Raw genomic sequence first — 27,866 nt, forward strand, 5'->3', positions numbered from 1 at the left:
ATATGAGTGCAGTCCGATTTCCAGGGACTGACAAAATAGAGATGGTGGAGATAAAAATGTTTGATGAGAATCTATGGTCTTCGGCATGAGCCCTTACCACAATAGACATTTTTGTTATTCGATTTAATCGAAAGAAGCAAATTATTGGCCACCATTTTGCTTAATTCTTTTCAGGGCTGGGAAGAGTTTAAAAATAAGAAACGGATATACTCACTTGCCTCTCATGTATACTGCTATCATAGCTCCCAACTGTGAAAGCAGTAGAATAAAACAAATAAATAAGAGGCTAATGACATAACAAACATTTGTTGCCTTTTGCTCCTGAGGCCCGTTTCACACATCTGGCATTTCGCCAAATTGCCAGATCTGGCACACTCCAGTACAGTGTAAATACTGTACAATGGCATCGCAGCAAGCTCCGGTCACATGACAGCATGTGACTGGTGGTTGCCGCAATTCCATTGTACTGTATTACACTGAACTGGAGTGTGCCAGATCCGGCAATCCAGTGAAATGCCAGATGTGTGAAACGGGCCTAAGCAATTTGAACTGAGATTGGTGTGTAAAATTATGTCTATATGCATTTTACACAACAAATTTTATTACTCCAGTGCATCTGACAAACCACAATCTACAGTAGTTTTACCAAATTATGATACTGTGGCATGTTGATAGGATATAACACAGCATTAAGATATGTGTAGGTCTGGGACTACCACTGTGCAGGGATCTCCAGGTTAATTCCTAAATTAATGTTTTACAGTTGTTATTCAACAAATAATGGAAATGTTATGCTTATCAGTACCTTACAGGGTCGCATGAACGGAGGGGTAGTCAGGAGAGCTTGGGTCTGGTAACAGGAGGTCACGTATAATCATAAGGGGTAAACAGAGATGTAGTTAGGGCACAAACTGAGGGTCCCAATACCAGAAGAGCACATAGTAGTAAAAGGGAGCAAGCAAAGACTTAAGGGGGCTTTACACGCTGCGACATCGCTAATGCGGAGTCGTTGGGGTCACGGAATTTGTGACGCACATCCGGCCGCATTAGCGATGTTGCTGCGTGTGACACCGATGAGCGATTTTGCATCGTTGAAAAAATGTGCAAAATCGCTCATCGGTGACATGGGGGTCCATTCTCAATTATCGTTACGGCAGCAGTTATGATGTAGTTCGTCGCTCCTGCGGCAGCACACATCGCTATGTGTGACGCCGCAGGAACGAGGAACCTCTCCTTACCTGCCTCCCGGCCGCTGTGAGGAAGGAAGGAGGTGGGCGGGATGTTCCGGCCACTCACCTCCGCCCCTCCGCTTCTATTGGGCGGCCGCTCAGTGACGTCGCTGTGACGCCGCACGGACCGCCCCCTTAGAAAGGAGGTGGTTCGCCGGTCACAGCGACGTCGCCGGGCAGGTAAGTATGTGTGACGGGTCTGCACGATGTTGTGCGGCACGGGCAGCGATTTGCCCGTGTCGCACAACAGATGTTGGCGGGTACCCACGCTAGCGATATCGGGACCGATATTGCAGCGTGTAAAGTAGCCTTTAGTCAGATAACGGTCCGGGATCCAAGACAGGAATACACGACAGGAATAGGGAGCGAGCAGAGGGAAGTCCAATAACAGTCTGGGGTCAGAATACCAAGATCAGAATATTAGCAGACACACAAACTATGGCAACACAGAGGAGCCAAGAATACAACTGACAGAGTTCTGGGGGAGCATGCTCAGTAAAGAAGCCTGAGCAATTACCTTGAAGATGGAACAGATGAGTAATCAGTACCTCCCAGAACCAACCTGGACTCCAGTATGGTGACCAAGCTGCTAGTTCATTATCAAGGACAGAGCCGCAGAGCATCTCCAAGGGCAAGATGCTCTGCACAAGGAATGGACACATTGTCAGATCTGTAATTGCCGCAGAGCATCTCCAGGTCTGTGAGATGCTCTGCACATAGAATCGTGACAGGAAATAGGCTATAAATTTAAAAAAGACAAACAAGAGAAATGGAAACAATATGATTGAAAAGTCCTTTATTAAGTATAAAATAATTAACTATTATTAAACTATTACTATTATTAAAAGTTCCAGAACTGATGGTTTATTACAATGGAATATCTCCTTAGAAGATGAACATAGTAGCTTTCTTCCAACTTTTATCTGCTGTATACATTTTTTTTAAAATGTTCTGCTATTTTATACAAGTAAACAAGCTTTGAAAAAAAGAGAATATGCGAAAAATTAAATAGTATCACAGTGTCAAATGTACAAGTGTACTGTAAACATTTATTTTCATCCAGTGTGAAACAAAATTGAAAATCTAATTATTATTTTTATTGTACAATAATAACAAATAAAATAAAAAAAATAATAGCTTTTACAATAAATGCACAAAAAAAAATGACAGAACAATATGCAACACACAAGTGGGGATATTCTTACTGGCAGAAACAAACTTGTATGCTACAAAGAAAGGAGGGCTTATAAAGACACCCTCCCCCCTCCCCAAGGCTCTTTGCTTCTGCCTTGGGGAGGGTATTAAAGAGGTTGTCCCCTACTTTTACATTGATGCCCTATCCTTAGGATAGGATATCAATGTCTTATTGGCTGTGATTCGACACACTGCACCCCCGCCAATCATTTTTTCTCGGTCCCGGTGGTGGCAGCAGACAGCTGGAAATGCTCAGTTCTGGAGCTGCTCCATCTTCTGATAGTGGTCACTTCTGGGTACTACACATCCACCTGCTATTGATTGGAATGAGAGGCGGATGTGCAGTACCCCGCCGCAGCCACTCCATAAGATAGAGCAGTGCCGGAACTGAGCATTTCCGGCTGTGTGTTGCCACTGCTGGGACTGAGAACAGCTGATCGGAGGGGATGCGGGGTGTTAGACCCTGACCGATCAGATATTGATGATAGGCCATCAATGTTAAAGTAGTGGAGAATCCCTTTAAGATACATGGCAAGGGCATAGTTGGGGAAAGTCTTACTAAAGACCTCGGTACACGCAACAACATATCTAACGATATATCGCCGAGGTCACGGATTCCGTGATGCACATCCGGCATCGTTAGTGACATCGTTGCGTGTAACAGCAAGGAACCGTTAACAATGGAAAATACTCACCTTATCGTCCATCGTTGACATGTCATTCCTTTTCAAAAAATCGTTGATTGTTGAGGTCGCAGGTTGTTCGTCGTTCCCGAGGCAGCACACATTGCTATGTGTGACCCCGCGGGAACGACGAACTGCAGCTTACCTGCAGATGCCGGCAATGCAGAAGGAAGGAGGGGGGCGGGATGTTACGTCCCGCTCATCTCCGCCCCTCCGCTTCCTTAGAAAGGAGGCGGTTTGCCGGCAACAGCGACGTCGCTAGGCAGGTATGTGTGACGGCTCCTAACAATATTGTGCGCCATGGGCAGCAATTTGCCCATGACGCACAAACGACGGGGGCGGGTGCTTTCACCAGCGATATCGCTAGCGATATCACTCCGTGTAACACCCCCTTAAGACTCAATGGCTTTCATGCAAATTGACTATACCTTTGCAATACTGTGACATGATTGGCTAGCATGATCTAAAAGACTATGACAAATCTGAGATTGCTTTTGCAGAACAGCACAGCATAGAAATAATATGTCACATACAAAGTATTTGTCATGTACCACAAACACTAATAATATTACTATATATTCCCATGTCTAGTCATCTATGATTTTCGACACATGAATATTGCAGTACAAGTATGCACCAACAAAATAAAATTATATAAGGTTTATAAAATATACAAGCCAAATATCATTTTTTCTTAGACCTTTTCTTAGGTACCATTATAAGTCCAAGGTCAAAATTAAGGGCAAACTGGCAGTGGCCAAGAACTTCCAGGCATCTTTTCTGAACACAAAACAAAACATCATGGCTTTTGTTTTAAGATAGATTGATGTGTAATAACTGTGGCATGGTTTGTAGATATCTTATAATGTTCTTGTCCTGAGCCTTGGGGAGGTGAAGGTAGAGGTGTTTCAGGAGTAGCTACAAATCAAAAATAGAAAATATTTTAACATGGAAGAATAAAACAAAACTTTGCTAAAAGAAAGTCGAATTTCCTTTTACAAACTGTGATGAACAGTTTCAGTAGAAATATCAATTTCTCTTTATAAAGTTGTTTGTCTACTGTGGACAATCTCAAATTAGCTCAAGCTTAGGCATATGTGCTATTAAAAACAGCTCTTAATGTAAAATTGATTAAGCAATGTAAATTTAAGGAAATAGCTCATAGGCTTTAACCCCTACCTGACATACGATGTGGTATGTTAGGTTCTCTTCTTTTGATGCAAGCTTAGGAATTGAGTTGCATAATTGCCAGCAGATACTGTGTTTTAAAATCAGCACCGGTCTCCAACTGCAGCAGGTGGAGACAAGCACCAACTGCTGCTTTTAACTATTAACCCCTTCACCCCCGGTCGTTTTTGAGTTTTTCTGGGGGGGTTTTTTCCTCTCTTTTTTTCCGAGAGCCGTAACTTTTTTATTTTTCCATCAATCTTACCATATGAGGGCTTTTTTTTTTGCGGGACGAGTTGTAGTTTTAAACCATAAACCATATAGTGTACTGGAAAAACTGCAAAAAAAGTGCGCTCGCACAATAGCTTTTGGGATATTTTATTCACCATGTTCACTATATAGTAAAATTGAAGTGCCGTGATGCCTGAAGTCGGTGCGAGTTTGTAGACACTAAACATGTATAGGTTTACTTGTATCTAAGGGGTTAAAAAAATTAACAAGTTTGTTGAAAAAATGTGAGCCATTTCCGAAATCCGCAGCGTTCTCATTTTTTCTGGATCTATGGCTCAGTGACAGCTTTTTTTTTGCATCTCGAGCTGACGTTTTTAACGGTACCATTTTTGCGCAGATGCTACGATTCGATCGCCTGTTATTGCATTTTGCGCAAAATTTGTGGCGACCAAAAAATAATTTTGGCATTTGGAATTTTTTGAAAGAAGACGATTACTGATCAGATTAATTGATTTTATATTTTGATAGATCGGGCATTTCTGAATGCAGCGATACCAAATATGTGTGGATTTTTTTATTTATTTAACCCTTTAATTTTCAATGCGGCGAATGGGGGGTGATTTGAACTTTTAGGCTTTTTATCTTTTTTTTAAAAAATCTTAAAACTTTTTTTTTCTATTTTACTAGGTCCCATAGGGGACTTTATGGATCAGCAATCTGATCGCTCTTCCATATCTCCAGATCACAGGTACATAGCTGAGATCTGCAGATATGGTGCTTTACTCTCACACACTGGCCTCTGCCGACATTGAAAGTGACTCATGATAGCTATAGGTGTCATCACATGACCCTGTGCTACCATGGCAACCACTGGAAGTCACATAATCACTGGAAGCCCGTGGGGATTAACCTCACACGATCCATGACGTACCCAGTACGTCAAGGGTCGTAAACGGGTTAAAATGCTGGCATAAATATCTTATAACAGCAGGCGGATATTTACTGAAGACCCCTGCCATGATGGTACTCCTGTGATGACCAGCCTGTTGCTGGCATTCATAGGGTGTTTTGAGGGTTAATCATTTTTTTTTAAAAAAAGGATTTTTTTGTGTGTTTGTGTTTAATTATTTTTACTTACAGGGTTGTAATGGGGGGATTTCATAGACCGCTCCATATTACTAACCTCGGGCCTCATGACAGCTGTGATTTTTTGACAAATCACAGCTGTCACTTACTCCTTATATTACCCCAATTGTCACCACTCCTTTGCAATTCAGATGAGGTGGGTAAAGCACCAGGATTGTTGCATCTAATGGACCACATGCCGTTTTTAAAATTATTTATTTAAATATTCTAAAGATACCACATGGGGTCCCTTCTATTTTGATACACAACCAAGATAATACGCATGGCTGGAGGCTGCAGCCTGTAGCCATCTGCTTTGTCTGTGCTGGGTATCAATATACAGGGGACCCTGTGCTATTTTTTTCCAATGATATATTTTTACACTCCACAATCAATCAAAGATGTCGGCAAGCCGGCAAAATATGTTGGAAAGTCTGGCTCAACTACCTATCTGAAGGTGCTAAAGAGTCAAGAAATAAGTCTGCCTGCAACCAATCACAGATGCTGTCACAGAGGGTTGGGGTGGGTGAAACAGTGCATACGCATGGTATGAGAGCTTATGAGCAGACCCGGTGTGACTGCCGCACTGTAGACTTGGTAAGTATAATTCTCCAGTATTAATCTCTATTTTGCTTTCTTCTACTTCTTGTTTTATTTTTTTCCAGGTGGCCGAGCCCAAACACTGAGAAGTCAGTGTTCGGGGTCCATGCACATATACTAGGTGTCTGGTACAGACTCTGAACTTTCCATATCGAGTTTGTACATCACTAATCATAACCCAGAGCCTCAGCTGCAGATAATGGTGTGATTAGGATTGTGCAAGCCAGCAAAATGAGAACCTAGGGTATCACTGCATCTGATTTATTACCAGATGACTAACCTGGAAAGTCGCTGTGATTGCTGAACAGGAATTGAGCTGTGTGCAAGCATCATTCATCTGGATGTACCTATGTTAACTTACAACAATTAAATGTATTTTTGTCTACTGTTACACTGGCTGCCCTGTTTTCTGGACTAATCGGAGGGGACCACATAGCACCAAACTGCCAGGAAATAGAGGTAAATTGAGTGCTGTCTGGCATCACAAACTCTCATTTATTTTTCTTTTTGTCACGGTCATGATGACGTGTAACTACTGCAGGCCGTATGGTTCATTGTATACGACACAGGACACTACACTTTAAATTGGATATGTTTTTCTAAAATACTTACCAATCTGTTCTGTGTGTAGAGATGAAGACATGGAACTTACAAGTAAGGTTTGCCCCACTAAAGGATCTTGAGATATATGAGAATGGGTAAGATGATGCATGTGATTAGACTCAGCTGAAGCACCTATATGAAAACATATGAAGGAAAAAAAGTGTGTATTTTTGGTAGGTAATTATTTTGATTTGAATTGTTTTGAAATCATTTTCTGCAATATGTCACTTATTTCTGTTGGGTAATAAGTCTCATTCAGGAAAAAAGCTGTGTGTGGAGTCTTAGGCCGGTGTCACACTTGCGATTGCCTCTGGTGTATCTCACGCGAGTATCGCGGTGCATCACCCGGCACAGCCACACTCTCTCCTCACAGGAGCAGGTCGGTTGCATGTATCTCTATGCAGCTGAGAAGCTCCTGGGAGAAGAGTGTGTGGCCGTGCCTGGTGATGCACCGTGAGACTCATGTGAGATACACGCGAGGCAATCGCAAGTGTGACACCGGCCTAATTAGCACTTTCTCACAGCAAATAACATTCAAATTAGCTCTCTTCCAGTCTTAAAACTATCTCCAAAGGATGTGCCAAATAGTTATCGAAATCTTTCTTTGTACTGATGAGGGGTAAATTCCCAGAAACAGGTGTCTGCAGATGGGGTTTGGCTTGACAAATATCTCTAGTCACATAGCAAAACTTGTTAAAGGGTCAGACATTGATGTATAGGGTAGCTACATCCAATAAATGTCTATAGAGAGATCATTTATCTCCCTCAGAGCATAAAGCCAGACAATACATTTCTTGGCTTTAGCTAATAGCAATTACATTTTTACATAAGCAAGTTGGGTTTTGTAAAGCAGGAAGCTCCGTTAATGTCCCAGTTCTGACTCCTCACTTCAGAGCCTATTTGTTTCAAGAGATATGAAATACAATAAATTTCCCCAGGCTTTTTTTTTAGCTTTCTGGATATTTACTGAAATAGACATGACAGGAGAGTAAAATGGTCATCAGTAAAGAGCGTATTAATTTATTGAATTTATTAGACTTAACTAAATGAAAACTTTGGAAATCACCCAACAGTTTGGCTAGTTACATTTTTCTCAAATTACTATCCATTAGGCCAGCTGTAATTATAAAGTTAGATATAGGCAGTAAATCATTAACACTTGGGAATTGTCATAACGACACTTTTTCTGTTAATAAATACTTTTATATTATTTCTACACATTTACTGATTTATTGTGAAATGAAAATACTATAGCTTTAAATCTTCAAGACCGGCGTTTTTCATGCCAGTCTTGATGATGGGCTTTATTGAACTCAGACATTTCTGAATCGTTAGGATATCCATGACTCTTAATAAACCAGAAGCATATAACAAGTGCAATACGCCTCCATGCACCCCACCATAAATATTACCCCAGTCAGAAATTGGAGTAAGATTTCTGGTGTAATGTATGCCACATCTTATCATGAATTAGACAAAGTTCTCATCATGCCTATGTCCCACCCCAGCATTGCCAGTCTTAGAAGGCAAAACTGGCCTGAAAACATCAAAAGTCACAAAGTTGCCAATTTTTCGGAAACTTCTTGTTGCGCAATCATTTGGCTACTTTTTAAAGCTATTTATATCAGGATTCTGGAGTAATCACTTAGATAAATCATGGCCTTTATTTTAGATCTAAACCTTTAACAGACATAGTAATTCTACATCCTTTTAAATTACAGTGTTTAAATGCTAAGTATAACATAAAGGTGAACTATGGATACATAAACTATGGATGCAAAAAATATACATTTTCTAGTTAAAAAAGAAAAACAGAAGATTAGGAACACAGTATTTGAAAAAAACAAAAATACCTACAACTTCCCCTAGGGAGTCACCTATATTATATATCCTGTCCAGTCTGCAGGGTACTTCTCAGCAAGCTCTGATAACTGAGTGGAGAAATGGTGACAGCTACAATTTATATCAGCTTATTCCTGAGGGTTTCCGGCTTTTAGACCTCACATCCAAGGGAGTAACAATCGTGGTCACAGTGGGTGCAATTGCCACAAAGCCTTTGCAGGAGGAGGGTCCAACAATGCCAACACATACAGTCATATGAAAAAGTTTGGCCACCCCTATTAATGTTAACCTTTTTTCTTTATAACAATTTGGGTTTTTGCAACAGCTATTTCAGTTTCATATATCTAATAACTGATGGACTCCGTAATATTTCTGGATTGAAATGAGGTTTATTGTACTAACAGAAAATGTGCAATCCGCATTTAAGCAAAAGTAGGGGCACTTCAGCATAAAAGTAACATTAATATTTTGTAGATCCTCCTTTTGCAAAAATAACAGCCTTTAGTCGCTTCCTGTAGCTTTTAATGAGTTCCTGGATCCTGGATGAAGGTATATTTGACCATTCCTGTTTACAAAACAATTCCAGTTCAGTTAAGCTTGATGGTCGCCGAGCATGGACAGCACGCTTCAAATCATCCCACAGATTTTCAATGATATTCAGGTCTAGGGACTGGGATGGCCATTCCAGAACATTGTAATTGTTCCTCTGCATGAATGCCTGAGTAGATTTGGAGCGGTGTTTTGGATCATTGTCTTGCTGAAATATCCATCCCCTGCGTAACTTCAACTTCGTCATTGATTCTTGCACATTATTGTCAAGAATCTGCTGATACTGAGATGAATCCATGCGACCCTCAACTTTAACAAGATTCCCGGTGCCGGCATTGGCCACACAGCCCCAAAGCATTATGGAACCTCCACAAAATTTTACTGTGGGTAGCAAGTGCTTTTCTTGGAATGCCGTGTTTTTTTGCCTTCATGCATAATGCCTTTTTGTATGACCAAACAACTCAATTTTTGTTTCATCAGTCCACAGCACCTTCTTCCAAAATGTAACTGGCTTGTCCAAATGTGCTTTTGCATACCTCAGGTATGTGGCGTGCTTGCAGAAACGGCTTCTTACGCATCCCATACAGCTTCTCCTTGTGCAAAGTGCGCTGTATTGTTGACCGATGCACATTGACACCATCTGCAGCAAGATGATGCTGCAGGTCTTTGGAGGTGGTCTGTGGATTGTCCTTGACTGTTCTCACCATTCTTCTTCTCTGCCTTTCTGATATTTTTCTTGGCCTGCCACTTCTGGGCTTAACAAGAACTGTACCTGTGTTCTTCCATTTCCTTACTATGTTCCTCACAGTGGAAACTGACAGTTTAAATCTCTGAGACAACTTTTTGTATCCTTCCCCTGAACAACTATGTTGAATAATCTTTGATTTCAGATCATTTGAGAGTTGTTTTGAGGAGCCCATGATGCCACTCTTCATAGGAGATTCAAATAGGGAACAACTTGCAAGTGGCCACCTTAAATACCTTTCCTCATGATTGGATACACCTGCCTATGAAGTTCAAAGCTCAATGAGGTTACAAAACAAATTTAGTGCTTTAGTAAGTCAGTATAAAGTAGTTAGGAGTGTTCAAATCAAGAAATTGATGAGGGTGCCCATACTTTTGCACCGGTCAAATTTTGTTTAAATGCGGATTGCACATTTTCTGTTAGTACAATAAACCTCATTTCAATCCAGAAATATTACTCAGTCCATCAGTTATTAGATATATGAAACTGAAATAGCTGTTGCAAAAACCCAAATTGTTATAAAGAAAAAAGGTTAACATTAATAGGGGTGCCCAAACTTTTTCATATGACTGTATTTCAGCTGAAATATATTTTGTGGCCCGTAGCTGACGTCGGCGTGCAAGTCACTGCCTTCACATGGCAAAAACCATCATGCTCTGCCTGTACTTGCCTACTGAAGTCAGCTTCTCATGGAAGCGGGGGAAGATGAATAGAATTGTGGCAAAACCGGGGACAAATCTAGCAGGATGGATGACATATGTACTAGAATGGGCGCAGGATGGGGGACATGTATGCCAGCATGTGAGAAATAAATACCAGGATGGGTTTTGGATGGGAGACACATATACCAGGATGGGCACAAGGTGGGAAACATATATAGCGGGTGAAATATTGAAAATTTCACCAACTTTCTAAGTGAATTTATTTCTCACCAGATGTTGGTAACAACCCATCCAATCCACACAGGCAAAGAAATTAAACCATAGATGTTCATAAATTTAGTGATGGGTAAATATGAGAAATGACACTGTCATGCATCTGAATCTGAATGCTTGAGTCTGTGCCCAACTTCACTGTCCATTGGACCACAGTAAATACACCTTTTCTTCAGGTGTTTTAGCTTCTGGTATTCTTGCTTTTGTTCAGTTAGGGTAACAGGTATAATCCTTTACTCGATTGTCTGCCCAATCACCTTTTGGGTGTGGTTTTAAATACCTTCCACCTGCTGATATTTCATGTCCGTGATATTCTTATTTTGAAGTACAGCCATATTGCTGTTAGTTTCTGCCAGTCAGTGGATGACAAGCTAGGATACCTCTCCCAGCTGTTTATGTTCTACACTATGAACCTATCTTATGTTTCTGGTCAGTAAGTAGGCAAGATATTCTTTAGCAATATTGACCCTCTCTGGTATTTTTTTTCTGGTACTATTTACTCTAGACTAACTTTCTACTTCAGCACACTTTCCCTTTGGTAGGCAATTTTCACTTTGCTCTGCCCTCTGTTTAATTAAGAGGAACGTGAAGTGCTTGATGGCTGATCCAGCAGCATAGACCCAAGTTGTCATCATTTAGTATATGGTCAGAGCTATTACAACTTCCGCAGGACCCACTAGGTGTTGCAAGGATGAGATCTCTAGTCTGTACAGGAACAGCAAGGAAGTTGCTTTAAAAGTATTCAACATGCTTAAATACTTAGTGCAAAAACCTTTTTTGGTAATGACAGCCTCAAGACACATCCTGCATAAACAAACTGGCCACATGCATTGCTGATCCGTGATTTTGGCCCATTCTGTCACCCAAACATTCTTCAAATCCTGAAGTTTCCGTGGGCTCCTTCTATGAACTCTGAGTTTTAGTTTCTTCCATAATTTTTCTATTAGATTCAGGTCAGGTGATTGATTGGCTGGGCCATTCTAGCAGCTTTATTTCTTTCTCTGAAACCAATAGGGAGTTCCTTTGGTTGTGTGTTTGGGATCATTGCCTTGCTGAAATGTCCACCCTCGTTTTATCTTAATCACCCTGGTAGATGCCAACAGATTTTTTTTATCAAGAATGTCTCAGTACATTTGTCCATTCATCCTCCCGTCAATCATATGAAGTTTGCCAGTGCTGTATGCTGAAAAACAGCCCCATACAAGGACGTTCCCACCTCTAAACTTGAATGTTGGTATGGTGTTTTTGGAGTGATATTGGCATCCAAACATGATGTGTATTATGTAGTTCTCCCTTCACCTGAGCGGAGATCACTGAGTTCAATGAGTTAACCTGAGGAGGGTTCACCTCAGGTCCCAACTGGGATACCGTGGAAACCCAAGCTGTGATTTCAGGTGAACTCAATGACACCATCATTCACAGCTGCGACTCCATCATTGTAGCCTTGACACTGCAGTGCTCGGTCATGTTTTCTAATGTAGCTGCGCACTGTGACCTCAGATGTAGAAAAGCTGGAATCATCATGGGGCATCTTGATGTGGATTACGTTAAACCTGCAAGAATGTTTTGGGGGCTAATAAATGAGAGAAAGAGGGTGTTTTGCTTTTTTTTACTTTTTTTTATAAAGATTTCTTTTTCTTTGTTTTTTGTTTATTTCTTTTGACTTAAAGAAGTTGTCCAGTTACCAAAACGGATTTTTTTTCTCATAATTCTTGCTAATATGTGCCTCTCCACACATCTATTATGTTATTTCAGCAATATTACCTTTTATCATGCTCTAGCAGCACATCCTCATTTCTGGCTCCAGGTCTGATGTATTTAATCTCTCTTCTGACTTCCTGGGTTCAGTTCCTACAACTCCCATAATTCTTTGCGGCTCTAGGGCTGTATCTAACACACCCACTCAGCTCTCTACCCAAAGACTCCTCCCTGCCTCTTCCCAGTGTGGATGCGCCTAAAAGCAATCACAGCAGAGACAGCAGAAGCTTGCAGCTCTGCACAACCAGGGGAAGAAAGCGGCTATCTTCTGCTTGTTCTCATATAGTTCATAGTCTGTGTGTGTACAGCTGGCGCAACATGTGAAAAAAATAATTAGGGAAAATAAAATGGGGGTCTTGAGATTGCTTTTTTTCCCTCTTGCCTAGTCTGTGTGTTGTCATCATCCATGTGGCATGCATTTTGCAGGCTACTTTCACATCAGCATTTTTTTGCCTAAACCGCAAACCGCATATGACTGGATTAAATGTGCAGTGCATGCAACCATTATATTACCGGATCCTTCTGCAGCGGGACACAGAATTTATCAGCCGGCACTGGAGTCAGCTGACTCCTGATCTCACAGCCCGCACACGCTGCAATGGATACAGGTTAATCGCAGTCACATGTTACCATGTGTAGGCTGTGTGGTCAGGAGTTCAGCTGAGTTCAGATCAGCTGACTCCAGTGTCGGACGATTAGGCTGGGGCCACACAGGGATTACTGAGATCCCCTCGTATGATACTCGGCTCACGCTGGCAGTACAGCAGAGCCAAGTGTCATGCGTGTGTCCCTGCGACTGAGGTCTGACCATGCGAGCGGACCTCAGCTGCGAGGGGCGGGCTGGCACTCAGGAGGGGAAGGCCAGCGCTGCGGAGGGGCAGGCTGGCTTGCTCTCAGGGGAGGGAGGGATTTATCTTCCTCTCTCCTCCGTAGCCAGCTATTGCGATTCTCGTTCTGCACTCGTGGTACACTGATGTACCGCGAGTGCAGTGCGATTTTTCTCTCACACCATACACTTGAATGGGTGCGAGAGAAAGAGTCTTGCATTACAATTGCAACATGCTGCGATTGTTTTCTCGATCTGATTTGTTCTGAGAAAATAATTGCTCATGTGCGCTGATACACAGGCTAATATTGATATTCTGTGTCCCGCTGCATCCATCGCAGCGTGTGCGAGCTGGAGTTCAGCTGAGTTCAGATCAGCTGACTCCAGAGCTGGACTGAACTCAGGTCACCTCACAGCCCGCACATGCTGCGATGGATGCAGGGGGACACAGAACAAGTAATCGGCCGACACTGGAGTCATCTGATTACTTGTTCTGCTGGCGCTGTGGTCAGGAGTAGGGATGAATGAGCAGTAAAATGCTCTGGTGCTCGATAGGCAAAGCCCATATCGATTTTTTTTTCTTTTCAAAAATTTATAAAAATTGAAAAAAAAACAAAAACAAACAAACACATAACCCTAACCATAGGGTTAGGTGTAAAACAAAAGTGTGGGCTCCCGCTGCATTTTCTATTGCTAAGGGTAACCCAAGAAGCTACTGGCTGCTAACCCCCGCTGCTTGGTGTTACCTTCACTGGCAATGGAAAATCCAGGAAAGCCTTTTTTTTTTAAAAGGTTTTTGCCTAAAAAACTTTAAAAAAAAAATGACGTGGGCTTCGCCACATTTTTTGTACGCTAGCTAGGAACAGGAGGCAGGTACGGGCTGCCCCCAACCCCCAGCTGCCTATTTGTACCCGGCTAGGACCTAAATATACATAGGGAAGCCCCTTTTTTTTTTAGTTATTTCATGAATTTCATGAAATAATTTACAAAAACAAAAAAAACAAAATGACGTGGGCTTCGCTCATGTTTTTTGTGTCCAGCCAGGTACAACTAGGCAGCTGCGGATTGGAATCCGCAAAGCAGGGTGGCCAAAGCTTTCTAAACCCCCTCCTGCTGCGAATTGCAGTCCCCAGCCGCCCCATAAAATGGTGCTTTCATAGAAGCGCCATCTTCTGGCGGTGTATCCAACTCCTTTCAGTTTCCCTGGTGCCAGGTGGCATGCTGGGTAATAAGGGGTTTTAACCAGCTATGTTTCACCAGCTGGTATAAAGCCCGAGATTCTTAATGTCAGGCCAAGTTTGACCCGGCCATTAAGAATCTCCAATAAAGGGTTAAAAAAAAGACATCACACAGAGAAAAATACTTTATTAGAAATAAATACACAGACACATTAGGGACTCCATGTTTATTACTCCCTCTCACCCCTCCATGATCGAGAGATCTCTGTACTGACCATGCCAGGAGAGAGCGAGGGAAAAGAGCGAGAGCGAGGGAAAAGAGCGAGAGCGAGGGAAAAGAGAGTGAGCGAGGGAAAAGAGAGTGATAGAGGGAAAAGAGCGAGGGAAAAGAGCAAGGGAAAAGAGAGAGGGAAAAGGGAAAAGAGAGAGGGAAAACGAGAGGAAAAAGGGGGGGAGGAGGGGGAGAAGAGAGTGGGGGGAGAGAAGAGAGTGGGAGGAAAGAAGAGAGAGGGGGGAGAGAGGTGCTCTGTCACCAACTTGCTCCACTCTGTGACTTGTTGTGCAGGTGACAGAGTGGAGACAGTTGGTCCCATGCAGCAGAACAGGTGACAGAGCAGAGCAAGTTGGAGACGTGCTCTGCTCTGACACATGTAGTGTTGCATGTCACCAGCTTGTCAGTGTCTTGCTGCGTCCTGTAGGGCTGGTAGGAGCACATGATCACACTGCCCGACACTGCCCATTCTCCTGACATCGGGGCAGAGTGGGCGGATGGAGATTGAGATCACATACTTACGTGACAGGGGAGTTTTTCAGCTGAAGAACCCCCCCCCCCCTGTACTCCACACTGGCGCCCCGTGCCTCACACATCTGCCGGACGCTCAGCCCTCTTCACCGCTCCACACTGGCGACCTCCGGATCCTCCCCTTAATGCTGGGCTGTGACGTACGGTAGTCACCGCCCACAGCACAGTCAATCAGTGTGAGAGGCGCCAGCATCACCTGACGTAACCTTCCAGTTTCAGAGCCCAGAACTTGACGGGATGTAAGAGGATACTAGTGGCCACAGCACCAGGGGGTCATGTGACCGGCACTGAGCATGCAGGATAGCGCCACTCAGTGCCAGAACTGCAATAGAAGCCAATGAAGAAAACACCTAAAATGGTAAATTACACTAATAGAAAATAAAAAAAATGGGTGAACCACCCCTTTAAAGAGTTAGTTATGGGGTAGTCTCATAGACTCATCCCCATTACTAATCCAGGGTTTTGTTGCAGCAGGGATTTTTTGACAAATCACAGCTGTAATGAATCCCTTATATTATCCAGCTTGCCACCATTTCAAGGTAATTGAGATGAGCAGGGTAAAGTGCTGGAAATGGCGCATATAATGGATGCGCCAATTCTGTGGCTGCTGCAGGCTGCTATTTTTAGGCTAGGGAAAAGTCCAATAACCATAGGCCCCTAAAATATGTGAATACCAGCTCCCACCTGTCCACTATATCTTGGCTGGGTGTCAAAATTGAGAAGACCTCACAATGCTTTTTTTTTCAATTATTTATTTAAATAATTAAAAAAAAACAAAAAACATGGGGGCCCTCGTATTTTGATACACAGCCAAGATAATGCACGTGGCTGGTGGCTACAGCCTGAAGCTGTCTGATTTATATGCTCTAAGTATTGAAAATATGGGGTACCCTGTCCCATTTTTTTTCACTTATTTTTTTTTTTTTACATAGTGTGACTGCAATCACAGATATTGGCACAGAGGGTGGGCGGAGGAAGCAAGACTGCAGCCAATCACAGACACGGTTAGAGGGTGGGCGGGGGAAGCAGCCCATGTTCATGAACTTCAACTTCAATCAGAGCAAGAGGGCAGTTTGACAGCAGCGGGAAAACTCGGTGAGTATTAATTTTCTGTATAATCCCCATAATACTCTGAAAAAAAAATATTCCCAGAAACCAAATGGGAGTCAGAAATGCATCCAGGCATCTTCCACATGTTGTTCCTATTCACTTTCAGCACTTTACATCCATTGCAGCATTTTACAGCCATCCCAGACCTTCTTCCAAGGTCCTCCAGAAAATGATTCAAGTTTCCCATTGACTTGAATTAAGTTTGTTATTCGGTATGAATACACAAATAATAGAAATTATTCTGCACAAAGAATCTGAACATGAATATTTGACTATTCTCCAATATCTATTATTATGGCATCCAAGGAGCTCAATTTGGGTCTAATTTGGCCAGACTATATTCTCTCAGTATTTAACAGGCTTGTCTAAGGGGTACTTTGCACACTACGACCTCGCAGGTGCGATGTCGGCGGGGTCAAATCGAAAGTGACGCACATCCGGCATCGCTGTCGATATCGTAGTGTGTAAATCCTTTTTGATATGATTAACGAGCGCAAAAGCGTCGTAATCGTATCATCGGTGTAGTGTCTGACATTTTCATAATTTCACTGTAGCGACGGTATGATGTTGTTCCTCGTTCCCCTGCGGCAGCACACATCGCTGTGTGAGAAGCCGCAGGAGCGAGGAACAGCAGCTTACCTGTGTCACCGCAGCTCACGCCGGCTATGCGGAAGGACGGAGGTGGGCGGGATGATTACGTCCCGCTCATTTCCACCCCTCCGCTTCTATTGGCTGCCTGCCATGTGACCTCGCTGTGACGCCGCATGACCCGCCCCCTTAGGAAGGAGGCGGTTCGCCGGCCAGAGCGATGTCGCAGGGCAGGTAAGTGCATGTGATGCTGCCGTAGCAATAATGTTCGCTATGGCAGCTATCACAAGATATCGCTGCTGTGACGGGGGCGGGGACTATCGCGCTCAGCATCGCAAGCATTGACTTGCGATGTCGTAATGTGCAAAGTACCCCTTCATGTTGTTGAGCAACTTGAACGCACTGTGATGTGCTTTTTGTTCAGCAATGGAGATTTGCATGGAGACCATGTATACAGTTACTTATTGTTTTATTTGAAACAATTGTATCTTCTGATTCCAGGTCTTTCTGTACCTCACAGGTGGTCATTGGCTTTGGAAAACTAATTATTTTTGGGGGAAAACAAAATATTTTCACTTTACTTTCTGAAAGCTTTGGGGAGCACCTGGTCGTGGATGGTTTATGGGGAAATTATGTTCTTTCCATCTCTTGATTATGGCTCCAACAGTGCTCACTGGAACCTTCAGTAATACAGAAATTCTTCTGTAACCAATGCCATCAGTATGTTTTGTAACAATAAGATTGCAAAGGTCCTGAGAACGCTCACTGGCTTTACTCATCATGAAATGTTACTTGTGTGGCACCTTGGTAATGAGACACATTTTTATAGACCATCAGTTAAATAAACTGATATTATTTTCATTAAGTGGCAGGATTGCTCTATAATTGATAATACATTTCAGCTGGTGTCATGACTTTCCATGGCTTTTTGCTCCTGTCTTTTTTCATATGTTCAATACTTTTTCCCTGTGATATATCTCATTATTATACCTAACTTAATTTATGGATATCAATGGTTTGATTTCTTTGCCTGTCTGGATTGAATAGGTTGTTACTTACATCTGGTGAGAAATTCATGTCAATAGCACCATTAGAAATACAGTTACACAGAAAATTGGGGATGTTTTTTTAATATTTTTTACACCTGATTTTTACCTGGTTGGGCCTAGGAAGGGAGACATAATTACCATAATATAAGAAATACTATACTGGGTCCAGAATGGGAGACATATTTACCAAGATGAGCCTAGGATGGGAAATATGTATACCAAGATAGGCCAAGAATGGGAGACATATATACTAGGAAGGGGAAAATATACACCAGGATGAGCCCATGATGAACACATATACTAGGAAGGGGCCCAAGGTGGCGAACATATATACCTGGAAGAGTTCCTGGGTGGGTGACATTAATACAGAATGGGAGGCATTACTATATAATGAGGGAGGGGGGAAACAGGTATATTCTTAATGATTTAGAACACTACAAGGGCCAATATCTGGCCAGCATACAGGGTGGGAAGGCCCAAGTTCAAATTTTACACTCAAATCGACTGGACTCTAATTATACTGCTGCCCACACTGATCTCATATTGATGACTTACTGATCATCTCCTTTAGGCTGGACTCAGATGAGCGTATGGCATCCGATGCTGTTGCATCGGATGCCATATGCTAATGACCCCCGGCTCAGGCTTTGCTGCGAGCGTGAGCCGAGTGTCATGCGACTGTGACCCGATCCTGCAATCAGGCCACAGCTATGAAGCTGAGGACGGGAACTGCGGAGGAGTGGGAGGGGTTAATCCCCCCATCTCCTCCATTGTCAGCCTGTGCGTATATCGTACTGCACTTGGATAACATCCGAGTGCAGTCTGATGTATCTCTCGCACCCATTAACTTGAATGGGTGCGAGGGATACGGTTGTACAAGAAAATCGCAGCATGCTGCCACTTTTCTCGCATCCGGAATCTGGAGTCTGCTATAGGCAAGGACTGCTATTTGTGCTGCATTGCTAAATGTAAAAACTTTGATTTTGTCAGAATCACTGCACCTAGTAAACTAAGTGATACATCATTGGATCCCACATCTCTTTGGTTACATCATGCTGCTCTCAGATGATATTGCAAAAACCTGCTGACAGATTCTCTTTAAGTACTTTTAATAAGTTTATATCAATCATGCAAAAATGTACAAGTTTTACACTATTTGGTCTTTTATGTACTCTTAAACACAATAGATTATAATTTAGATACGTGTAAAGTTATAATTGGTGCTAATAGTTTTTTTGGTTAAGAATGTTTTTATTAACATTTTTTAGTTTGTAGAAACACAACATACATAAAGAAATTAAACACAGCAATAAATGGTTGATTTGACTAAAAAGACACCATTCTATATATCTTTTTGATGCTAATGATTTTCATATATGTGTACATGTTAATGGTTTTCCTATAAATGAATAGTAGTATTTTCCTACTTTAGCCACTTTTAATGTTTAGTAATTCACTATTTTTAATAGTTCGTTATTACCAATAAGTAGCAGTAAAACATTTGTATATCAATCTCCCCTTTCTCCCAAGACAGGATCCCATCATTTTAAAGAGAATGTGAAAGAAAATATTTAAATCACCGACAATGCATCCAGACATGTATATTACCAACTTTGTTTCTAACCATGTATCCTAATGCTATCTAATTCAGGAAGAGCTGCCACTGACCTTTACACTTAGTTAAAAAATATTTTATAAAAAAAATAAAATAAAAGCACTCACCTCCTAATAACATCTCCTGGAGAAGATTGTCAATTTTAACCATTCCAAATAATTTTACAAATTGAATTTGTTCAATCATTTGCCAGGTTATACTCTGAAGAGTAGGCAACAGTAACAGAAGTTCCCCAAATCGTCCTCTAGAATCATATTGTCTATCGTTAATGTAGTCTTCTAAACTAATCTGTACTTGGTAACGCATATTTTTAATCTTCATTGGGTCACTGAGTCCTTTAGCATCTGTAAACCAAAAACACAACGTCATAAACTTCAGTTTCAATGTCCTATTCATAATTTAAAATACAGCTAAGGAAAGGTGGTGAGACGGGACTCTTAGGCCTCTTTCACACATCAGTTTTTTGCATCAGTCATGAATGTGCAGCATCACAGGATGATCTCTCTCACCTCTCCGCCACCATCATGTCCGATGCTTGATTTCGGCTCGGTGCCCATGACCCCAGAGGTTTGGTTATGCGCACTATGTAGCCGGATGTATGCGTCCTGACTTCAAATTGAAGTAGTACGCATGACCGAACCTCCAGGGTCATGTGCACTGAGCTGATATCCAGCCTCGGACGCGATGGCGGCGGAGAGGTGAGTAAGATCCTCCTCTGACGCTGTGCATTCATTAGCATGTTAGCACAGTAACAATCTAATACAAAAGCAGCTAACTCCAGAAGTAATTGCAAACGTTACTGCTGAATTCGAGACCAAATACATAATTGTTGTTATTTTAAGTCAAACTGAGTTACAACAGCTTTTAGCCCCAAGAACGTGACCTGGTACCACTAGGAGCATACTTCGTATATTTTGTTATTAAGTGATAAATTTTGTTTTTTTTGGTATATTTTTGAGTTTAAAGTAGAAATATAACAAAAAAACAAGTAATACTGATAAGTCTAATGCCATTTTTTATTTTAAAATATAAAAATGAGGTATATAATACAAAGTTAGAGTTAGCTGCTTTTGTATTAGATTGTCACTGATACCTGTGTCGTATTTTCCTTTGTCTATCTTGGGCCACGCAGTGAGGAATCTTTTGAAAATGTCTGGATCAGGTCCATTGGTTGATCCCATTTTTGTGTCGAATAGAAATTACATGCACCCTGTGTGTAACATATAAGTTTTGAAGAAAACATTAGCTTTTTTTTGAGATATTAAGCGTGTTTTTATTATTTACCATTCTGGAGTTATGGCTCCATATGTCAGCTTTTTGGCCAAAAATTTGGATTTTTTCAAACTTTGAGCAACGAGCGGCACGGCTTAACGTCGTTCGATCGAGTTCAAATTTTGGCTATCTCAACATCTGGAAAGGGGAATCGTTTTGTGGGGTCCAGACGGACAAAATTCCGACATCGATTTTTTGCGGTCACCCTAGTGTATATATCTGTATCTCTTTAACCCCTTTATGAATAAATAAGGAATAACGTTTGGAACTCCATTCTATGTCCAAACTGGGTGCAAAAACCTAAAAAAACATCACTATATGGAGATAAGGTATGCACACCAGTGACTATGTAAGGGGAATACATTTAATAGCAGAAACTGCTGTGTGAATACTGACATGAAAAGTTGCATGAGAGGACACACAAGCTAGGGACCCCAACGTAGAGAAATACTTTGGCGTAGTGTTGGGGATCTATTGCATTGATCAATTCAGTAGCTAAATTTCTCTTTATTCATATATTCATGGCAGTAATGCAGGTTCCATTTTTCACATTTCATTCTTCGTTCCAATTTTTCATTCACACAGCAGTTTCTGCTATTACATGTATTCCCCTTGCATAGTCACTGGTGTGCATACCTTATCTCCATATAGTGATGTTTTTTTAGGTTTTTGCACCCAGTTCGGACATAGAATGGAGTTCCAAACGTTATTCCTTATTTGTTAGTAGTTTTTCGTTTGAGAACCCTCCCCATACACACCTATTGCCAATCCACATGATACGTATATATAGCCTGGGTCTCAGCTTCCCATACACGGTAAGTTTTTTAACTGCATGAGAGGACACACACAAGCTAGGGACCCCAACGTAGAGAAATACTTTGGCGTAGTGTTGGGGCTCTATTGCATTGATCAATTCAGTAGCTAAATTTCTCTTTATTCATATATTCATGGCAGTAATGCAGGTTCCATTTTTCACATTTCATTCTTACATATAGCTATTGAATTTTTCATGTCAGTATTCACACAGCAGTTTCTGCTATTACATGTATTCCCCTTGCATAGTCACTGGTGTGCATACTTTAACCCCTTTATGACTTAGGGTGAATCTGTCCCTTTAAGGCGGCGAGCCTTCATTATTCCAGGCGATCAGAGATCCACCCGCTTTTGTTAACAAAATCTGACAGTGCAATCTAACGTGTTCCTTCGGGGATCACCCCTTTCCTCCAGTGCCAATAGGTTGTAATGACAGCGTGTGGTCAGCTGATGACCCCTATCACTGTAATAACTCACTTCCTGTAAATGTCGGCAGAGCACTGGCATTCACAGGAGAACAGCATTGCTGCTGTGCAGAGCGATGCTGAAGCATCACTCTGAACAGCAGAATCAATTGCTGAGTCCAGGGCTCAACTCCTTTTAAAGGAACTAGTAAAATGAATAAAAAGTAAAAAAAAAGTTTTTTAAAAAATATGAAAAAGTAAAATAAAACTAAAATGTTCAAATCACCCCCATTTTGCCCCATTGAAAATGAAATAAAAAAAAACCCAAATATATATTTGGTATCGCCATGTTAAAAAATGCTCAATCTATCAACATTTAAAATCAAATAATCTGATTGGTAAAGGGTGAAGGGGAAAAAAAGCCCCTCAAAAACCAAAATGAAGTTTTTTGGTTGCCACAACATTACATTAAAATACAATGAATGACGATTGAAATATTGCATCTACCCAAATATGGTATAATTAAAAATACCAGCTCAAGACACCAAAAAAAGGCCTTAAACAGCTCCAGATCCTGAAAAATGAGAACGCTATGAGTCTCGGAAAATGGCGACAAAAGCGCAATTTATTTTTTACAAAATTCTGAATTTGTTTCACCGCTTAATTAAAAGTAAAACTACACATGTTTGGTATCAACAAACTTTTACTGACCTGGGAAATCATACTATTAGGTTAGTTTTACCATATAGTGAACATTGTAAATAAAAAAATCTAAAAAACGATTGCAGTTTTTTTTGCAATTTCACCACACTTGGAATTTTTTCCCCCTTTTTCCAATACAATATCTGGCAAAATTAATGGTGTCATTCAAATGTATAACATGTCCAGCAAAACACAAGCCCTAATTCGGCTATTTTGAAGGAAAAATAAAAAAAAAAGGTATGGCTGTTGGAAGAAGTGGAAGAAAAAACATAAACGAAAAAACTAAAATGACTGAGTGGTGAAGGGGTGATACATTACTGCAATCCTTTTCCCCCTTACAGCTTTAAATGGCAGCTAATCACACAAAGAAAACCACCGCAAAAATTACTGCACATTAACAAGGTTGTTTAAATTAATGCCCAAAGCTATGTGTTGTCTAAAGGTTACATTAATGTTGTTCACAAGCAATTTTTTGGAAATAAGATACCCTTTTCAGCATACACAATGATTTTCAAAAATATACATACCTGGATCAAAAAATACAATTGCTTTTAAGCAGGCATATTCATTATCATCTATCTGAATTTCCTGAAAGGGTTGGATAAGTTCATCCAAAATTCTGTTGGCCACTCGAATTATCTCCATCTCAGTACAGTTTCGATGGATTACATAATTATTTCCTAAAATAAAATGTAATTTTTTATTATTATTATTATTATTATTATTATGAGACATATTGTAAATCAGGAGTCCCCAACCTTTAGCTCAGGAGCCACATATGGCTTTTGGGCATGTGATGTGTGGCTCGTGGCTGTCTTCCAGCTTGGTGCATAAGCACTAGGTCTAGCAAACAGCTAAGAAGAGCAGGTCTCCAGATGGTGACTTTTGTGAGTAGCCCCACATAGAAGAGCAGATCTTAAAGGGGTTAAGGTTGGAACCCTTGGATCTTAGTGTACTACTTTAGTGGAATTTTTGTGGAAGAGTTTTGGCTGTTATTACCGGTAATGGAGGCATTAGGTGTCACTACTTTGAGGGAGCGGCAGCTGGATGTGGTTCGCGACCTCAGAGCTGAATGTGGCTCTCAAGATCAGAAAGGTTGGGGACCTCTGCTCAACATAATAATTTTGGTGTACTAATAAAGCATACAACATAATGAAAACAATCATACAAATATTTACCTAATAGTAAGATATCTTTAAAAACCATTGAACGTTTTGTTATGCCAAGCAAAAGATGTTCCCCAGCATGTGCCCTCAATAAGGCAACCTTTAAAAGGGAAGAAAAAGTTATTTTGAAACTTAAAGTCTGTACTTTCAAGTTTGCAAATACAGTGTTTTTAATAAATTAGTACACCCCATTTGAAAAGAAAGATCTTGCCGAACACAACAACAATTTCCAAACTTTTCCAAAATCTTGACAATACTTCATTTCATAGAACATTTTTAAACCTATAATACGAAGATAAGGTTAATAATATAACTTTCAATACAAAATATTTAGTTTTACTCAAATTAGTTTTAAGCACTAACTATTGTGAGAAGCTTGTGGAAGGATATCCAAAATGTTTTACCAAGTCATACAATTTAAGGGCAATGGCACCAAATGCTAATGAAATGTATGTAAAGTTTTGACTTTGCAGAAAGTAATAAAAATACCTTAAAATATTCTCGTTCTCATTATTCTGGCATTTGGCAAATATAAATAATTTTGGTTCCTAATTGACCTAATACGGGAAAGGTTTATTCTGATTTCATATCAGATAGTGAGAAAAACATAAATGTATATATACTTTATATTTATGCGACAACTTATCTATAAATATTTTAATTTTTTTTTTTCTTTCACAATAATATAGTTTTTTATATTCTTAAAAAAACCTATATATATTAAAATATTGATAGATAGATAAATAGATAGATAATTAGATAGATCGATAACAAAGTTGTCACATAAATATAAAGCACTAAGTCAAATTTCCAATGCAAAATTTCCTTTTTATAAACTACTTATCCAGTTATATGTCTTGTTGATTCACAGTGCAAGCTAAATATATTCCACATTTTTGTTTCTTACCTGATCGTCCAGAGGAAGCTCACAGAAGGCCGGAATGTATTTTGCCCACTCCACCAAGACTAGCAGTTGCTGCTTCATGGATTCACAAATATCACTAACACTAGCAATTTTCTTTGTATTTATGTCAGTACTTGTACCAGAACTTGAGGTAGTGATCTAACCACGTTGAAAAGATAAAGAAAATGAATAGACTACATTAAAATACAATTCACATAAAAAATTACATGTGGCCAATGCTGATTTTAAGCAAAAACCACAGAAGCAATCATCCAAATAATTGAAAAACTCTATTGCCATTATGGATTTCTTTTCAACATGCATGCAAATGGTCAACCTTCTCCTTTATGAAGCTTGTTTAGCTTAGAAAATATAACCATGGTGTTTAATAGTTCTGCATATTTTAAGCAATCTTTAAAAATGCCCTACATATTGGTTACATTTGAAAAAATACTATTTCCAAAAATAGAAATAATAGCAGCACTTCCTATTTTATTACTGCTTTTTTTTGTAAAGCAATGTTTTTCTATATGGGAATTTATATTGAAGTTACCTCTTTAGTATCATACAGAAGACAAAAGTGTTGACAATTCCATACTAAAATGTATATTTAATTAGCAAAAAATTAGATCATAGAGGCTATAAGTATTTTTGGATAATATGAATCTGTATAATACTAGATAATATAATATATAATGATGCTATACTCATAATTTAAAGAATTAACTATTAAAATGTGTTATTAAAACTTTATGAAATGCACTATGTTATATTGGCATTTTGAATGCATTGATGAAAAAAAACAAAACCCTGCATCCTTAATGCCAAAACAAGTCAAGCTCCTAAATGGGAATCTGTTACCAGGATTTTGCTTAGTAAAGTCCAACCCCCCAACTCCTCCACTACCACTGATTGGCAGCTTTCTTCGTATCGTACTTCCCGAAAATAAGCCCTACCCAAAAATAAATATTAGGAGGATTTGTTGGTCTTTTTTGAGTAGGCTTGAAATGTAAGCCTATTCCAAAATTAAGCCCTAGTTGAGTACTCACTTTTGCAGGTCTCAGAATTCAGAGAGCTGCTATGTAGATTTGCTTCAGATAAAACAGTTTTTATTCAAACTAAAGGACAGTAAGTGATAATGTGATGATGTTAACCCGGGTGCAGTTAGCGACCAAACCACTTGTTGTCACCAGAACAGAAATAGGCAGGAGCTGCTGGGTTAATACACTAGGTGAAGCAGAACCTAGGGAGAAACAGTCATACAGGCCAGGAATCACATAAGTACAAGGGGACGGGCTGAGATCGAGTCAAAGAGCAAGCCGGAGTCGGTACATGAAGAGGTCACGTCAGTACAAGGGGGTGGGCAGAGAAGGAGTCCGATAGGTAGCCGGAGTTGGCACATGGAGAGGTCACGTCAGTACAATGGGTCAGGCAGAAACGGAGTCAGAGAGCAAGTCGAGGTCAGGGTATGAGGGAATGAAGTCCATAGGAAGTAGCTGGTAGGGGAATGTGGAAACAAGGTAGAGGGACAAGATCAGGTAAGACACTCACAGGAACCAGAGATGAGCACTTCCTAGCAGGAAGTATCACTGGTGGGCGGTGGCGCTCTGGAGGAAACAGCTACCAGATAAAGAGGAGCAGTACCGAAAATGAGGTCTGAAAGAAAAGACTCCTCCTCCACTACAAGGACACAACCGGAACTCGGGGAAAAACATAGGGACCAGCAAAAGCTCTGCAGGATAGCGGAGCCCGCAGAGCACAATCATGACGAATACATCCCTCAAATCAGGGTCTTCCCTAAATCTTGCTGCTCTTAATTATGGTAGCATGACAGATTCTGTTTAAAGGGTTAAATAGCTAAAGTTAATTTTTTTGTTGTTTTACATATTTGAACCTTAAAAAAAAATTCTTCTTAGAATTACATGTTTTCCTGGTGTTATTTTATACTACAAACCAGCATGTATTATAGATTTATCATTTATAATGCACCACATGAAATAAGTCGATTCTAATCAAATTGAAGTAATTTAGAATTTCCCAAAATTCACTGATTCTAGTATAACAAAATTTTGCCTTATATGGGGTGGGAAGGGAATAAAAAACAAATTGTTGCTAAACCCTTCCCCTTATTTTTCCAGCTCCTAGCCTGTCCTCCACCAGCTTCCTAGGCAACCTCTCCACAATGGCACCATTCTCCTTTTCTCTCTCTGTCAGCATATCTGGAGTCTTCTATAAGCCACAAAACACATTTGAGGTGTGGCCATCTCTGGAAGCTTAGGCACCGAGTAAAGAGGACACCAGTGCTGGGTCAAAGCAAGTTCCTTTTGCAGTCAGTAGAGGACCTGCAAAAACAAATGAGCTGCTAGGTGACTATGATAATTTGTTTCTTAAGGGGAATATCTTGTGATTTTTACTTTTTTATTAATAATTATCTATTATGCAGGCAATTATTTTCAATACTCAAAAGTTCGATTTTAACAGTTTTTTTATTTATTAATGTTTTCCGCAGCTATTTGGGGCTGCCATTTTTATTTGCTGATGTGTAAGTGTCTGAATATCACACTTACAGACTACAAATACAGCAGCCCCTGGACACAGCAAACTGCAGTCAGATTCCAACCACCGCTTTTACAATGTGGCTGCCTACAGCTGTGAAATGGGCATGGCTCCTGAGCTGTGGAAGTCAGAGCTGTAGGAAAAGCCAGGCACCATTTTTATGTAGCCGACAGCCTAGCTGTTTGCTACAATTTCTTCCAGTCACTGCTCACAGTGTTCA

General features: G+C 40.6%; 1 protein-coding gene across 1 annotated transcript in view; it reads right to left on the reverse strand.

The window, feature by feature from the left end:
• Positions 1–2,025: 2,025 nt before the first annotated feature.
• Positions 2,026–27,866, reverse strand: part of HNF4G (hepatocyte nuclear factor 4 gamma) — a 57,463-nt gene continuing 31,622 nt past the window's right edge. The window contains exons 5-10 of the mRNA XM_075316299.1: positions 25,094–25,249; positions 24,199–24,286; positions 23,548–23,700; positions 19,937–20,173; positions 6,842–6,964; positions 2,026–4,024 (exon numbers count right to left, since the gene is read on the reverse strand). Of these exons, the coding sequence (XP_075172414.1) occupies positions 3,906–4,024; positions 6,842–6,964; positions 19,937–20,173; positions 23,548–23,700; positions 24,199–24,286; positions 25,094–25,249 (876 nt within the window). The 3' untranslated portion in view covers positions 2,026–3,905. The remainder of the gene's footprint in view (positions 4,025–6,841; positions 6,965–19,936; positions 20,174–23,547; positions 23,701–24,198; positions 24,287–25,093; positions 25,250–27,866) is intronic.

This window comes from Anomaloglossus baeobatrachus, chromosome 6, assembly GCF_048569485.1.
Source record: "Anomaloglossus baeobatrachus isolate aAnoBae1 chromosome 6, aAnoBae1.hap1, whole genome shotgun sequence".
Taxonomy (NCBI): domain Eukaryota; kingdom Metazoa; phylum Chordata; class Amphibia; order Anura; family Aromobatidae; genus Anomaloglossus; species Anomaloglossus baeobatrachus.